The sequence below is a fragment of the Pelobates fuscus genome, chromosome 6 (assembly GCF_036172605.1).
Source record: "Pelobates fuscus isolate aPelFus1 chromosome 6, aPelFus1.pri, whole genome shotgun sequence".
Lineage (NCBI taxonomy): Eukaryota > Metazoa > Chordata > Amphibia > Anura > Pelobatidae > Pelobates > Pelobates fuscus.
The window spans coordinates 170,847,709-170,865,534 of NC_086322.1; the positions used below are offsets into that span (position 1 = coordinate 170,847,709).

General features: G+C 41.3%; 1 protein-coding gene across 1 annotated transcript in view; it reads right to left on the minus strand.

Moving 5' to 3' along the window:
* The window catches only part of ZNF827 (zinc finger protein 827), a 307,211-nt gene that overhangs the window by 166,676 nt on the left and 122,709 nt on the right, over positions 1-17,826 (minus strand). The window contains exon 4 of the mRNA XM_063458482.1: positions 9,984-10,440. Within this exon, the coding sequence (XP_063314552.1) occupies positions 9,984-10,440 (457 nt within the window). The remainder of the gene's footprint in view (positions 1-9,983; positions 10,441-17,826) is intronic.

Below are 17,826 nucleotides of genomic sequence, written 5' to 3' on the forward strand. Positions count from 1 at the left end.
GGTATCCATGCAGGTGGTTTTAATGTTATAGGTGATATTGCACACAGTGAGTGACTACAGATTACTGCACAAGTGAACTCTGCTTACACCGAGTCATCCACTTGTTTTCCCACTTAACCACTTAAGGACCAAACTTCTGGAATAAAAGGGAATCATGACATGTCTCACATGTCATGTGTCCTTAACCCCTTAAGACCGCAGGACGTACTATGCCGTCCTTAATTGGCCGGCTCTAAACGCCGCAGGACGGCATAGTACGTCCTGTGCGGTCTTACCCCCCATGTGGCCGGCGGCACATGGCCGCTGCAGATCGCGGTCGGGGGGCATGCCTGGCCCCCCAGGCAGCCCCCCTGTGCCTGGGGACCGCGGTCTGCAGCTTCTGATCGCAGTGACAGGCTGTCACTGCGATCGGTATTTACCATGTGTCAGCCGATCACATTGGCTGACACATGTAACTGCAGCCATTAGCCCCCTACAGATCGCGGTGGGGGGCATGCCTGTACCTCCCAGGCACTCCCCCTGTGGCCAATTACCGCGATCTGTAGGAGGTGATCACAGTGACAGCCAGTCACTGTGATCACTGTTAGTATGTGTCAGCCAATGATCTCAGATCACTGGCTGACACATTGTCTCTGCCCCTCTCCTCACCTCACTTCGATCTGAGAGAGAGAGGCAGAGAGATCGTGGTTTTTGCAGCTCCTGTGGAAAAAGAAAGTTTAAAAAAAAATTTAAAGTTTGAAGATTTATATTTTATTTAACCCTTTCAGTGCTGATCACAGCATATTACTGTGATCAACCTGATTAGGGTATTTTTTTTTTTTTTTTTTTTTGATCAAAAAAAAATTATTTCTAATTTTTTTTGACCCTTTGTGTCAGTCGCAGCAACCCAAATCTCCATTACCCTTTCCCCGCTGCCGTGATCACTATACTGTACAGTATATCTGCTGTACAGTACTGTATCAGTGATCACTGTGATCAGAGGGCTCTCTGATCAGACTGACCTTTTTTAGGGTTATTTTTACAGATCAAAAAATAACCCTTTCAGTTTTAAAAACTTTTTTGGGTCAAAAAAATTATTTCTAATTTTTTTTGACCCTTTGTGTCAGTCGCAGCAACCCAAATCTCCCTTAACCCTTTCCCCGCTGCCGTGATCACTAAACTGTACAGTTTATCTGCTGTACAGTACTGTATCAGTGATCACTGTGATCAGAGGGCTCTCTGATCAGACTGACTTTTTTTTAGGGTTATTTTTATAGATCTGAAAATAACCCTTTCAGTGTACTGATTGCAGCTGCCTATACTGTGATCAGTACATTTATATTATTTTTTGAGGGCGGGTAGTAGGTGTTAGGCAGGTAGATAATTAATTACCCACTTTAGTATATAAATTAATTAATTTGTCCCCCTAGAATGGCACGTCGCTACTCAGCCGAGGAGGCGTATGCAATTCTGGCAGGCAGTGATAGTGACACTCTGCAAGACAGTGACACTATCACTGCCTCTGACATTGAGCCTCTGAGTGTGACCTCAAGTGATGGTGCCCCACCACCACTCACAAGAGGACGCTCAGCAAGCCCAATGCCAGGCAGAGACTGGGTGCCTCCAAATATGATGGCCCCAGAAATACCGCCGTTCACTGTTACACCTGGCATCACCCTTTCAGTGTACTGATTGCAGCTGCCTATACTGTGATCAGTACATTTATATTATTTTTTGAGGGCGGGTAGTAGGTGTTAGGCAGGTAGATAATTAATTACCCACTTTAGTATATAAATTAATTAATTTGTCCCCCTAGAATGGCACGTCGCTACTCAGCCGAGGAGGCGTATGCAATTCTGGCAGGCAGTGATAGTGACACTCTGCAAGACAGTGACACTATCACTGCCTCTGACATTGAGCCTCTGAGTGTGACCTCAAGTGATGGTGCCCCACCACCACTCACAAGAGGACGCTCAGCAAGCCCAATGCCAGGCAGAGACTGGGTGCCTCCAAATATGATGGCCCCAGAAATACCGCCGTTCACTGTTACACCTGGCATCACTGTAACAGTGGACGACTGCGAGCCAATTCGTTTTTTTGAGCTCTTTATGTCAGACGATATATTTGAGCTCATGGCTCAGCAAACGAATTTGTTTGCTATGCAGTATCTCTCTGCACATCCTGGGTCCCATCATGGTCGCAGGAATATGTGGAGACCCACGGATGTCGCAGAGATGAAGCGGTTTTGGGCTTTAACCCGAATGATGGGTATTGTTAAAAAAGCCCAGTATCAGGTCCTACTGGAGCAAGCAACGTATCCTGGCTACACCTCTTTTCTCTGAGGTTATGTTGAGGGATCGCCAGGGGCGTATTAACCACGAGGCAAACAAGGCATTTGCCTTGGGCGGCATTTTCCAGGGGGCGGCAAAAAAAGCCGCCCCCAAATGCCCAAGGCAAATGTCTTGTTAGCCTTGCGGCTAACAGACATGCCGGCGGGCTGCTGGGCGATCGGGCGGCACTGCCTGGCTGGCGGGCGGCCGGCTGGCGAGGGAGCACTTCCCCTGAGCTGTCTGCTCAGCTCCCTCGCCAGCCGCAGAGTGAGAGTCGGAGGCGGAGCCGGAATATGACGTCATATTCCGGCTCCCAGCCTCACTCTGCGGCTGGCGAGGGAGCTGAGCAGACAGCTCAGGGGAAGTGCTCCCTCGCCAGCCGGCCGCCCGCCCGCCAGCCAGGCAGTGCCGCCCGATCGCCCAGCAGCCACTGGACCACCAGGGAAGAAGAGACACCCCCCCTCCCCAGCATTCCCAAAGGTAAGGAGGCTGGGGGGGGGGGTAATTAAAAAAAAAAAAACGTGTTAAAAATAAATATAAAAAAAATGTGTTAAAAATAATTTTTAAAAAAAAATGTGTTAAAAATAAAAAAAAAGTGTTAAAAATACATTTTTAAAAAATGTGTTAATGTGGGTGGGTGAGTGTGTGTCTGTGTCTGTTAGTGTGTGTGTCTGTGTCTGTTAGTGTGTGTGTGTGTGTCAGTGTGTGTGTCTGTTAGTGTGTGTGTGTGTGTGTGTGTCTGACTGTGTGTGTATGTTAGTGAGTGTGTGTGTCTGTTAGTGTGTGTGTCTGTTAGTGTTTCTGTATGTGTCTGTTAGTGTGTGTCTGTTAGTGTGTGTGTCTGTTAGTGTTTGTGTCTGTTAGTGTTTGTGTCTGTGTCTGTTAGTGTGTGTGTCTGTTAGTGTGTGTGTCTGTGTCTGACTGTGTGTGTCTGACTGTGTGTGTCTGACTGTGTGTGTATGTTAGTGAGTGTGTATGTTAGTGAGTGTGTGTCTGCTAGTGAGTGAGTGTGTGTCTGTTAGTGAGTGTGTTTGTCTGTTACTGAGTGTGAGTGGGGGTGGCGCGGGAGGAGGGGGGGCGCGGGGGGAGGGGGGGCGCCTGAGTTTTGTCCTGCCTAGGGCAGCACAAAACCAGGATACACCACTGGGGATCGCTACCTGCAACTGCTGCGATTCCTTCATTTTAATGATAACTCGCTGTGTCCCCCTAGAAACGACCCACTTTTCGACAGGCTATATAAAATTCGGCCCTTTATTCAACTCCTGTCAGACAGATTTTCTGAAAATTATGTCCCCGATAAAGATATTTCAATTGACGAGTCCCTTATGAAATTTAAAGGTCGACTGCTATTTAAGCAATATATTCCATCGAAGCGGTCCCGATATGGCGTTAAATTTTATAAATTATGTGAATCCTGTACTGGTTACACATGGGCGTTTCGCATTTACCAGGGGAAGGATAGCCATCTTGACCCACCAGGATGCCCTGATTCTGTGGGTACAAGTGGCAAGATTTTTGGGATCTAATCCTTCCCTTGTTGAATAAGGGATATAGGCTATGGGTTGACAATTATTATACCAGTATAGAATTATTTAAAAATTTATATTGTTTTGAAACCCTAGCCTGTGGCACAGTGAGGAAGAATCGCAGGGGTTTCCCCCAAGCCCTGGCAAGTGGCAGAAGCAGTAGAGGTTCCTCTTCAGCTCTCCGCCAGGATGAGTTGCTTGCTCTTCGCTTCAGAGATAGGAAAGATGTATACATGCTGTCTACGATGCATGACGAAAGTACAGTGCCAGTGTCTGTGAGAGGTAGCACTGAGCATCTGGAAAAGCCGAAGTGCATTGTAGACTACAGCAAGTTTATGGGGGGAGTAGACTTGGCTGACCAATGCATACAGCCCTATCTGGTGAACCGAAAAACTAGGACCTGGTACAAGAAAATTGCAATCTACGTGAGCCAGATTGCAATTTTCAATGCCTATGTCCTCTATACAAAAGAGGTCATAGGTAGGCCCTGCCCTTTCCTCGAATTCACATTAAGCATTTTGTCCCGTATGTTATTTACCCAGCCCCCCAATCCAGCTTTGGAATCAGGAGATCTCCAAAGACTTTGTGGCAAACACTTCCCTTCCCGAATCCCACCCACCCCTAGTAAAAAAGCTCCCCAAAGAAAGTGCCGTGTTTGCTACAAGAAAGGAGTCCGAAAGGACTCCAGTTTTTATTGTCCAACCTGCCCATCTCTACCCGCCCTCTGCATAACAGACTGTTTCAAAGTCTACCATACAGAGCTGAATTTCTGAATCACTCTGTATGGGACTTTGGCAGTTTGTTTGCTTGATTTACCTGGATTTCTGACCTTGGCTTGTTCTGACTACGCTTTGTTAGCTGCCTGTACCGACCCATTGGCTTGTTTTACCGACTACTCTGAATTCTGGATTCCCCTGACCTTGGCCTGTCCCTGTTTACGCTAGCCATTCTAAAGTGGCTACACCAAACAACTCAAAATACTACATTTGTAGTACTTGAAATGTGACTTCCCAATAAAAAACTGATCACAGGGTTAATGCTGTGATTAGCACTGAAAGGGTTACAAAAAATAGTTGTTTTTTTTTGTTTTTTTTACTTCTCAAACTTTTCACACAGTGACTCTCTATGTGATATCAAAGATCTATCTGCCTCTCTCTGCCGCTCTCTGCCTTCAGATCAAAGTGTATGTGGGGTACTGTTCTATTCATGTGATATAATAAAAACCTGGAAACATGGTACATGTAGGTACTGTTATATTCAAAATACAGTGTTAAATCAAAATACCAAGTCTCTAGTGCACTAACTAATATCTGTATTATGACATTTCCAGTGAAAATGCTATTTATCTGATTAAAAAGACAAAAATCAAAGTAGAAATCGCTACATGGGCCCAGCATTTCTGTTAAAATGGCTAGACCAAACATCTCAAATTATGCCATTTGTTATACTCTGGGTTGCCTTCTTTTGAAAATGGTATGTCATAATAGTGGAAATGTTATTACCCAGGCTGCCATGCTCTCTCAAAGGCGAGATAGACCCAGAAAATCACTTTGTTAAATTGCCAACTTTGAAAAGGACATCTAATATTTTTGTCCCCATGACTTCCCCCCCAAAACAGAGAATCTAGTACATGGGGGTACTGTTACATTCAGGAGACAATGTTAAATACAAATAGTGAGGCTTTGTTGCAATAACTCATATCAGGAATATGAAATGTCCTGTGAAAATGGAGTTCATGTGCGTGAAAAAGCACAAATAAAGCTATAACCGCTATGTGGGCCCTTCATTTCTGATAAAGTGGTTAGACCAAACATCTTGCAATGCACCATTTCTTATACTCTGGGTTGCCTACTTTTGAAAATGGTATGCCATAATAGTGGAAATGTTATTACCCAGGCTGCCATGCTCTCTCAAATGCGATATAGGCCCAGAAAATCACTTTGCCAAATTTCAATGTAATAAAGCCTAAATGGATAAGCCGTATATATGACCGTGTAACTTTCCAAAACACCATAAAACCTATACATGGGGGGTACCATGGCGCTCGTGAGACCTCACTGAGCAGAACTAGGAGTGTTTCAGGGCAGTAAACTATATACTAACAATAATATTATCAGTGAAAGTACAGATTTTATGTGAAAAATGCAAAAAAAAATTAAAACACTAAATTTGGCTAGGGTTTGTGCCCAAGTGGCTACTAGAAAAGACTGGGCATACCCCATTTTGAATACCCTGGGATGTCTACTTTTTCAAATGGTATGCCATGATAGGGGTAATTTTCATTTCTTGGCTGCCATACGGTCTCAAAGGCAGCCTGGACACTGCAAACTAATCTGACAAATTTCAAGGTGAAAAAGCATAAATGGATAAGCCGTATATATGACCCTGAAACTTTCCAAAACCCCATAAAACCTATACATGGGGGGGTACCATGGCGCTCGTGAGACATCACTGAGCAGAACTAGGAGTGTTTCAGGGCAGTAAACTATATACTAACAATAATATCAGTGAAAGTACAGATTTTATGTGAAAAATGCAAAAAAAACCAAAAAACAAACACTAAATTTGGCTAGGGTTTGTGCCCAAGTGGCTACTACAAAAGACTGGGCATACCCCATTTTGAATACCCTGGGATGTCTACTTTTTCAAATGGTATGCCATGATGGGGGTAATTTTCATTTCTTGGCTGCCATACGGTCTCAAAGGCAGCCTGGACACTGCAAACTAATCTGACAAATTTCAAGGTGAAAAAGCATAAATGGATAAGCCATATATATGACCCTGAAACTTTCCAAAACTCCATAAAACCTATACATGGGGGGTACCATGGCACTCGTGAGACATCACTGAGCAGAACTAGGAGTGTTTCAGGGCAGTAAACTATATACTAACAATAATATTATCAGTGAAAGTACAGATTTTATGTAAAAAAAACACACAAAAAAACGCTAACTTTGGCTAGGGTTTGTGCCCAAGTGGCTACTACAAAAGACTGGCCATACCCCATTTTGAATACCCTGGGATGTCTACTTTTTCAAATGGTATGCCATGATGGGGGTAATTTTCATTTCTGGGCTGCCAAACGGTCTAAAAGGCAACCTAGGTCACTCAAACCAATCTGTCAAATTTCTATGCAGAAAATAAAATAATGGACAAGTCGTATATTTGACCCTGTAACTTTCCAAAACCCCATAAAACCTATACATGGGGGGTACTGTTTTACTCGTGAGACATTTCTGAATACAAATATGTATGTAAAATTCTGTGGTTTGTTTACATTTTTTTTGGATCACAACTTGTACATTTGGCTGCGGTCTTAAGGGGTTAAGGGGTTAAAGGCAAAACTGCTACAATGAAAAGCATTTGAAGAAAGGTGGTAGGGGGCAGCTGCAGCATGAGTGATTCAATTTGAAAACAGGTGATTTTTCAAAAAATGAAAGGAATAAGTGAGTGGTCGACTGCTAACCACTCACCTCTTCCATCCTTTTATTTTTTTAAATCACATTTTTTTCTAAATAACTCTTGCAACTCCTGGTTCTGCTAAAGCACATGTTTTTATAGTTTATTTTTTAAACAGAAGGATGACCACTGACGCTACAGACTGCATGTGTGCGAAAGCTTTATTCTTGTTTGGGTGGAAAGGATGCGTGGATGGTCAATTGCCCACTGACTTTTTCCTTACATTTTTTGATAAATCTGTTTTTTTCCAATGTAAAATGACTCCTACAATCAATGACTCTAAAGGTTCTCCCTAATTTTGCTAACCCAGATATATAATAATCTAAGCTTGGCAACTCCAAAGCTCCCAACATTTCAAATGGATAAAGAGGGACATTTTAATTTTAGTGGTGTGAGTGAGTGTGGTCAGGGGTATGGCTCTTCTGACAATTTAAGTGACTTATTAATAATCTATCATGACAGATCGATAGACAAACAGATTTGAGCGGGGTAAATATATGTTGGGTCCTGGAATGATAAATAAGGAAAGTATTACAGTAGTCAATGTGAGAAATTACAAGAGCATGAACCAGCTCCTTATTAGCATCTTGCATAAAAAAGACAATGCAGACAATGTGTTTAAGGTGGGATTGACAAGATTTGGAGACAGAGAGACTGATGCACATACCATCAACTATCAAAGACTGCAACAACAGCAGATTAGTATTAGAAATTAAGAAGCCCACTTTTAGAAAGATGGAGTTTCATAAAGCAGGGGGACATTCAGTTGGAGGTATGCTTGGGTGCCATCAGCATACAGGTTGTAGTGGAATCCAAAATAAGTAAGGAGTTTGCCAAGAGAGACAGTATAAAGAAAAAACAGGAAACCGAGGACAACACTTTGGGGGACTCCAACATAGTCAGGATAAGGGGAGAATGTTTACCAGAAAAGGAGAGACTAAAGAATGCCTATGCGGCGGTTGCTATAAAACCTCCCAAGCCAACACTTCTAGCATTGGCTATCACTCTGTTCAGAAGCCAACATAATGGAAACAAAGCTGATGAGGTTTAAATGATCAAAACAAGACATGAGGAGCAGCTGAGGAAGGACTGAAGGTGGGTGTTACATGAAGCGTAACACCCACATAGCTCTAAAGATGGTGGCACTGGAATGGATGTGAGGCGAGTATATCACAATATTTTATAGGCATGGACAAAAAATATGGTTCGGTTCAGCACTTCCGAAATTTAGGACTTCGGCAATTCCCTAACCCCTACCCCTAACCACCACAACCCCTTACACATCTAGGGTTAGGGGTAGAGTTAGGTTTAGGGTTAGATTCCTGTCATCATTCCTGTAATTTTCCCTCCCTCTCCTGTTTTGCCACTTTTCAGAAATCTGAAGCACTTTGGCACTTCCGAAATTCGTCAATTCGGACAATCGGATGCTTCCGAATTGCCGAATTTCGGAAGTGCCAAAATCATCTGAATTTACATTCGGAACTAAACGAATTGCACGTGTCTAGTATTTTACATTGAATACAACATGTATCTTTGTGATATATGATGTATTTAATGTATATGGGGATGATTTAAAGGAAGTTTATTTTTACATTACAGGTTCACTTTAACCCCTTAAGGACACATGACGTGTGTGACATGTCATGATTCCCTTTTATTCCAGAAGTTTGGTCCTTAAGGGGTTAAGGAGATTGGGGATAATGCCAGAAGAGAGAGGAGTTGAAGATATGTAATAAGGATGGCACAATGCAAGTGGAGAGAGATCTGATAATGTGAGAGGGAATGGGATCAAGGAAACAAGTGATGGGATAAGAGGACAAGATCATCTTATTAAAGGAACACTATAGTGTTAAGAATACAAATGTATATTCTTAAAGTTACAGTACCCTAGTCACCATTTAAGTGAACAGGCCCCTGCTGCCAGTGTTAAAAAGGGTAGTTTTATTTACCTTTTCACCCTCACATCACTGGTCTCTGGTGTTCCTCTCCACCTCTTTGGCTGAGGTCAAAGAGATCGATAATCTTAGCCAATACAACACTTTCCCATAGGAAAGCATTGGGAGGCTAGTGCACATATGTGATAGAACACTGGTGTGCCAATTGGATGGTCTCTCCGAGATTAAGTGGTCTGCGTGACTATAGCGGCCCTTTGACAGTATAATCATGTCGGTAAAATAGCATTCAAAGTTATCAACTGTACAATTAGCGGTTGGCCACTAACATGACTAAGTAGACAATTGAATATATTACAGGAACACTTGGGATTGTGAGGATGTATTAATGAGGGGAAAAGTATGATAGCTTAGGAAGGAAGTGGATTGGGCTGTATGAGTGTAGCATGAATTTGTAATGGAAAAATTCCAACAAGGTGCAAGACTTCCTCCAGCAGCTTTGAACTAAAGCTGAATGGGACAATATTTGTTGATAGCTGGTTGATTTAGTGTACTATGATTGAAGATGTGCCTCTATACATACATTCACACACGATAGATAGATAGACAGACAGATAAATATTCACATGCACACATACTTACACCTGCACACACAAACTGCATTAACAGCTAATGCAATTTTTAACCTTTATCACTAATAAGTGGAAAACATTAAATTATATAAAATACAATCCTTAGGTGCCCACCAGCAAAATACAAAAAATATAGCTAGAACATGTATAGGAGATGAGACATACCTGATAACTTCATAAGAAAATCAGACGCCATCTTGACAGATATATCCTGACTGAAAAGGGATGAAGAGCAAGTAACAAAATCCAATGAGTCTTTTAGCTTCATGCTGCTGTTACTGTTAGGTCGATCATTATATGGAATCACAGAGAGACAGTCATCATCTTTAGGCTCCACTTTGATAGGTAGTGAACACACAACTCCAGAGCTCATTTGGCTTAAGGTCTCTGGCAGTAGAGCTCCATGTGCAGGGGATGTATTTCTCTCATTGTGGTTTCCCAGTGAATTATTAAAATTACAATCTTTAATATCCATATCACTAGGTTCTTCTTTCACCTTGGCCTCTGCTCGGAGGAAGTGCTGATGACATCTCATATGTAATTTCAGGCTGAAATGACGGGAAGAAGTGAAAGGACAAAGTTGACATTGAAAGGTCTCCCCTCTGTCCTGGTGCTGGTGGACCTAAAAAAAAAAAAAAAAAAGTTTCAATGAATATAATTTAAAACATTAATTTGATTGTGTCTCTCCTACACACCTGGATAGCAATAGTCAAAACAATTGTATATCAATAAAACACAAGGATGTCAGTTTGTTCATAAACAATCTCTGTAATACTTTGTTTCCTCAAAGTAGATGTCCTTCAGAATGAGATACAAATTAATGATTAATAGCTAGGGAACCAGTAATGGCAGAATATATTATTTTGTAAATTTAGTCTATGCATCTTATAGACTACCATAGAAAATTTAAAGGATGACCCACTTCATAGCCGTCTGATAACAGGAAATAATAATAATAATAATAATAAAGAACTAGTATTTATATAGCGCCTTTCTCCGAGTGAGACTCAAATCACTTTCCAGCGCACGCTCTCGGAATTAATCAAATTGGCAGCTGAATAATAATAGATGTTATTATAACCCAATTGATTGTACTCATTTTATCGACCTCGGGAGAATGAAGGGCTGAACCTGTGATCTTGTGTTTTTGAACAGGCTCTGAAGTCAGAGACAGTGGTGTTTTTTAGATATGTGCTGCCCTAGACATGCCGTAACTCAGACAACCCCTCAATCTACCAACCTACAAACCTGTTTAAGACGAACACGCAGTTTGACTGACTGACACATAGAGTGACATACATTCACTGACAGACACACACTTGCAGACACAAACATTCACTGACAGACACACTTTCATTCACAGACACACTGACAGACACCCTGATACTGACACACTCACACACATTTACAAAACAAACTGAGCTATCTCACCAGAAATCTGTATCAATATAAGGAAGTGGTTAGACAACATAGAGTTTCCGATGCCATCCCCAGATTAATATCAAACCACTTTAGAACAGTTTGATATAAACTGAGGATTTTCTGGGACCGCCCCTATTTCAGCTATATTGGTAATGCAGAATTAACTTTTCTGCTTTATCACTGTCCATTCCTTCCAATCTGGAGAACTGATTTGTCTGAGAGTGCTGATTTTCAAAATTAGTTATTTTTACTTATTCCATTTTTTCCATTGTTGGTTTTGCTACCAAAATTAATTAATAAAGTTCCAAGTATATATAAGTTGAATATATTTAAAGAGACACTATAGTCACCGGAACAACTACAACTTAATGTAGTTGTTCTGGTTACTATAGCCTGTTCCTGCAGGCATTTTCAGGTAAACATTGCTTCTTTAGAGAAAAGGCACAGTTTATATTTCTCCCTTGGGATACCTCCAGTGGCAGACACTCAAATGGGCACTAGAGGCGCTTCCTGGGTCAGTCCTGCACAGTGCTGCACACTTGGTTGAAAGCATCAGAATTGACAATATCAGACAATCCAATGCTTTCCAATAGGAAAGCATTAGATTGGCTGAGATTTTAAAGTCTGATGATCTACGCCAAGGAGGCTGATCATGGGCGGAGCCGCATGCTCTGGAATTACAGTGCGATGTATACTTATTTAGGGGGGAAAGGGGCCTAACAAGATTTTTTAACACTACTGTAGTGTTCCTTTAAGTATATCCTTCCTATTTATACCATGTTTTATTATCAGCGCTATGAAATATAATGGTGTTTTAACAATGCCAGTAATGATAAAAAATTATTATATGTCTTGATCTTAAAATGTTAAACTTATACAATTATTTTATTAATTTATTTCTGTGGTCATTTCTACCATTCAGAGGCAAATATGTTTATGTGTAAGTCTATAAACATGAAAAGACACCTTAAGTGTATGGGCTTCAATCACAACAAATCATTGAGCACATGCAAAACAGAAGGAGTTCAAATCTCAGTCACATAAGCTGGAAACATTTAAATTTTCCTTGAAATGCAGCAAGAAAAGTTGCACAGTTCTTAAATATATGGAATTTAACATGCCTGCATACTTCCCATCATTTCAAATGGACAAAGAGAGACTTTAAATTTAGGAGTGTGGACGGGGCTGTTCTGAGAAATTTTAGATGACTTACCAATAACTACGCAACTAAAATGTAATTTAGAAAAAGACCAATGTATATTATTTATACATACTGGTTTCTAAACACACGTAGTAATGTTTGCAGACTTTTCACTGTGAGTATTATTGCTGTGGAGCTCTGTTATACATTCATATTCACCAACAATATGGAGAACCTACAAAAGAGTAACATTGGGACAGAAAAGAGGGACAGAGGGATGTGGGTCCAAAGTATCCCTCCAAAATAGGAAAACTTGGGAAGTATGTGCCTATACCTCCAAAATTTTCAATCCCAGAATCGGAACGCCATTGGGAGAGAGGTGGGCCAGTGATGTGATGTGTATCACTGGCTATGCCCAAAAAGAGGCTGGCCTTTGCAAAAATGGGGCAGACTCACCTGGGAAGGGGCGAGTCCTTCCACAATATGAATGAATACACCCAGACTGCCTGCCAATCATTTAAGCCAGCCCACTAAGGATTGACCATGCTCAGAGCACTGTTTTAGTAGGGTTCGAGTAACCTGAACATAGCACAAGCGCATCCTGTGATTGGTGTCCCCAATCACAGGAGAGAGTTCAAAGAAGGGCTACTAAACTGGTTCATGGATTGCAGGATAAAACTTACCAGGAAAGGTTAAAGGATCTTAACATGTATAGCTTGGAGGAAAGACGAGACAGGGGGGATATGATAGAAACATTTAAATACATAAAGGGAATCAACACACTAAAGGAGGAGACTATATTTAAAAGAAGAAAAACTACCACAACAAGAGGACATAGTCTTAAATTAGAGGGACAAAGGTTTAAAAATAATATCAGGAAGTATTACTTTACTGAGAGGGTAGTGGATGCATGGAATAGCCTTCCAGCTGAAGTGGTAGAGGTTAACACAGTAAAGGAGTTTAAGCATGCGTGGGATAGGCATAAGGCTATCCTAACTATAAGATAAGGCCAGGGACTAATGAAAGTATTTAGAAAATTGGGCAGACTAGATGGGCCGAATGGTTCTTATCTGCCGTCACATTCTATGTTTCTATGTTTCTATAGCACGACACCAGGGTCTAAGGTGGGATGGTGGGACAGAAACCAAAAATTGGGACTGTCCCACCAAAATCAGGACAATTAGGAGGCATATGTGCTTATAAGGAGGTCCAACATTAAAAGAGGCTTCATTTTAATACTTGGCCTTTTCAAATGGTCTAAAACCTGCTGTTTGAGCCTCTCTCAAATTGGCAGAAGCTAGATGGCTTTTCAATAGAGTATGTAAAAACAGACCCCTTAGAGAATTTCTCATCCTCACTGCGCATATAATTGTACTGATGGAAAGTGAAGAACATTTGACAAATGGCCTACACTTCCTAATTTGTATATATGACAGGCCTATGGTTAGCATGTGAAAAGCAAAAACCCACTCTCTTTAGGTACGGTGCAATTATAGTGCATTATCGGCATTATCCTAGCAGCAGGTAAGGAAGGAACTGTGGATGTCAACAGAGCACTTTTTTTTTTTAAACCAATTTGACAAAAAACAAGAGGGTGTGGTACAGAAAGACTTTTTGTGCCTTATTAAAGGAACACTCCACTGGCCATATTAGAAAAAAATAGAAATTGAGAAGCTCTGAAGGGTTCCCTCCATGCATGTGCGTGCCTAATAGAAATCACACTTTTTTAAACGGTCATTATTATGGGCTTCTCCTCACCCATAAAGCACTTCCACTGAGCACCAAGCAGATCAGCACCTCCTCATAGAGATGCATTGAATCAAGGCTTCTCTATTGGGAACATTCAGCACTTCCATGCAGAGTGTGGAAACGCTAAGCGCTAGTGTACAGCACTGTTATAGGAAGCACTTTAGTGTGCACACTGTACAGCACTGAGATAGGAAGCACTTTAGTGTGCACAACGTGCAGCACGGAGATAGGAAGCACTTTAGTGTGCACAACGTGCAGCACGGAGATAGGAAGCACTTTACTGTGCACAACGTGCAGCAGTGAGATAGGAAGCACTTTAGTGTGCACAACGTGCAGCAGTGAGATAGGAAGCACTTTAGTGTGCACAACGTGCAGCAGTGAGATAGGAAGCACTTTAGTGTGCACAACGTGCAGCAGTGAGATAGGAAGCACTTTAGTGTGCACAACGTGCAGCAGTGAGATAGGAAGCACTTTAGTGTGCACAATGTGCAGCAGTGAGATAGGAAGAACTTTAGTAGCAGTCTGAGTAACTGCCACTAGAGGTGTTTCTAGGCTGTAATGTAAATACTGTATTTTCTCTGAAAAGTCTGCTTTTACATTGAAAATCCTGCAGTAACAGTCTATAGACACCAGAACCACTGCATTAAGCTGTAGTTGTTCTAACGACTATAGTCTGGTAACTATAGTCCTTTTCAGGGCCGCCATCAGGGCATGACAACCATAACGGTTGTCATGGGCCCGGCGGTCCTGGGGGGTCCGGACTGCTCTGGGAGTCCCGGGCCCCACATTCCATATGTGCAAATATAGATAGCGATTAGTGTCTGTAACTATCGCAAGCTCCGCGACCTGCAGGGTTACCATGGCAACGCTCCGCGCGGCATGCAGGCACAGCTCGCGAGAGTTACAGGCACAAGAGCTGCTGGAGAGTTAAGATGGTGCTGGCTGGTCCCCGTCTACATTGTACAGCAGCTGGCTCCCTCTACCAGACCACCGGACCACCAGGGATGCAATCTCCCCCTCCCTAGTCAGGTAAGAAACAGGGAGGGGGGAATAAATGGTGTTAAAATAAATGTAAATACTACTAATGTATTAATGCAGCCCCCTATTTTACACATTTACACACACTAAAACCACAACACAAACACACACTGCATCCACCATACACACACACTAAAACCACAACACAAACACGCACTGCATTCGCCATACACACACTAAAACCACAACACAAACACGCACTGCATTCGCCATACACACACTAAAACCACAACACAAACACACACTGCATACACCATACACACACTAAAACCACAACACAAACACACACACTAAAACCACAACACAAACACACACTGCATCCACCATACACACACTAAAACCACAACACAAACACACACTACATCCACCATACACACACACTAAAACCACAACACAAACACGCACTGCATCCACCATACACACACTAAAACCACAACACAAACACGCACTGCATCCGCCATACACACACTAAAACCACAACACAAACACACACTGCATCCACCATACACACACACCAAAACCACAACACAAACACGCACTGCATTCGCCATACACACACACTAAAACCACAACACAAACACGCACTGCATTCGCCATACACACACTAAAACCACAACACAAACACGCACTGCATTTGCCATACACACACAGCATTCACCACTAAAACCACAACACAAACACACTTTGCATTCACTAAACAAACACACACTTTATCTAAAACACACACAACTACATCCATTATACAAATGTGCAATCTGTATCCATTTTACACACCACACAGACAGGGCATCCTTGTGGGCTGACTCAGAATGGGCCCCGTGGGCAGACACTGGGGCGGGTCCGGGGGGCCAAGACTTTGAACTGCGTCAGGGGCCCCAAAATTTCTGATGGCGGCCCTGGTCCTTTTAATAAGCTTTCCAAATTATTGTATAATGTTATTAAAAATTCCAAATGATTTATCTACAAACATTCCCATACACTTTAATGTTGACTCCTGTAGATAAATCACTTGGAAACTTGTATTGAATCATTTGGAAAGTTTAATAAATCGAGGACTGTGTTATAAATCTACAATTATCCTACACATGTTCAAACAGAATTTGAAACACAATTTTAACTAAATAATTGGTAATCTGTTTAGGATACTGTGAGGAGTTTTATTCACAACACTTGAAGTGATATGCTATATTTATTTAAAAAAAGAAAATAATAATAATAATAAATAAAAAATGGGAAAAAAGGTAATGACAGTAGGTCTCTACCTTGCCAGTTCTATATCTAAACAGCATAATCTCAGATCAGATAGACCAAATAATTATTTTCTGCCCTCAAAATGTACATTTCAATGGAAGCATATTTCCAGAAACCCAATTTAAAAACACAGCTCACAAAACAAGAGTTGTAAGAGAAGGGATTTTTATGTGAAACAAAAAATTAGACTTCACTACTACTGTTTAGTGAAAAGAATGTTTATCTAATCCTGCAATGTAATGAATATACATGATGCATAAATAAAACGCTCCATCAAGATGTCAAACTAAACAAGAGGTTTGTTTTGCTGACAAATCTAGTATAGATCTAAGGTTTGTGTGTTTTTTAGGGACAAAGTAATACTTGTTTTTGTTGTTCTCTCTCGATTACCTGATACTCCAGAAAACTGGGATACAGAAAACTGCAAAATAAATAATATAACAATTCTAAAATAGAGCATCGCATGTAGTTATTACATAAGCTATGACGTACTAATATTAACTGCATGGGCTCCTCACACTGATGCTTTACTTCATAATAGTTTGGTTACGATCATTGATTGGAACAATTAATGCACAAACTGTATCTTTTATAACTACACTTTGCTTACATCAACATAAAATGTGATACAAACAATACAACAACATCATGCAGGAATTCATTTTGTATTACTCTTTCTTGTCACAAATGTGCTATTTGCAGAGAACAACTCGTAATTCCCCTACTTTCTTTTTTCTAAACACCATAAAAAAGCCAATGAATGCCATTCAAATAAGGAAAAAATTATATTGCTAATGTAGAATCTTAACACCGTTTTAATATGCTATACAAGTTACTAAAAAATAAAGTTTTTGTGGTCATTCAGTAAAGTTAGAATTGTCAGGAATTCAAAGTCAATTTACAATTTAAGGCCAAAATAGCTGAACTGGAAAATTATGTAAGTCAGCTTAGCTCAGTTTTGCTACTTTGGCCGTAAATTTGTAATTCACTTTGAATTCCTGACAATTCTTACTAAAGTGAACAACCCTGTGTGTTAAAAAGTTAGATATATTTCTCAAAAAGGAGGCGAATAAGAGTAATCTAAACTCAAAAGGCAGGAATATGGAATACCTATCACCAGGACATTAGGTTCCAGGAGCCAAGGCAGGCAGCTTTATCTTTGTAGCCCTCTTGCGGGCAAGAGGTAGGAATGCTACAGAAAACTTGGTGGGCATCACCTGGAAATGTGTCTGTCACCAGGAGAGTGGGACCACTAAGTCCCACTTTTACACCACTGGACAATGAAGGCAATCACCAGGGTTCATAGTCCTCCTTCTTGCAGAACTGTAGGCACAGAGAACAATCACACACACACACACACACAATTACATTCAGCCAGCACATAGATATCGCAAACCGCCAGCACAC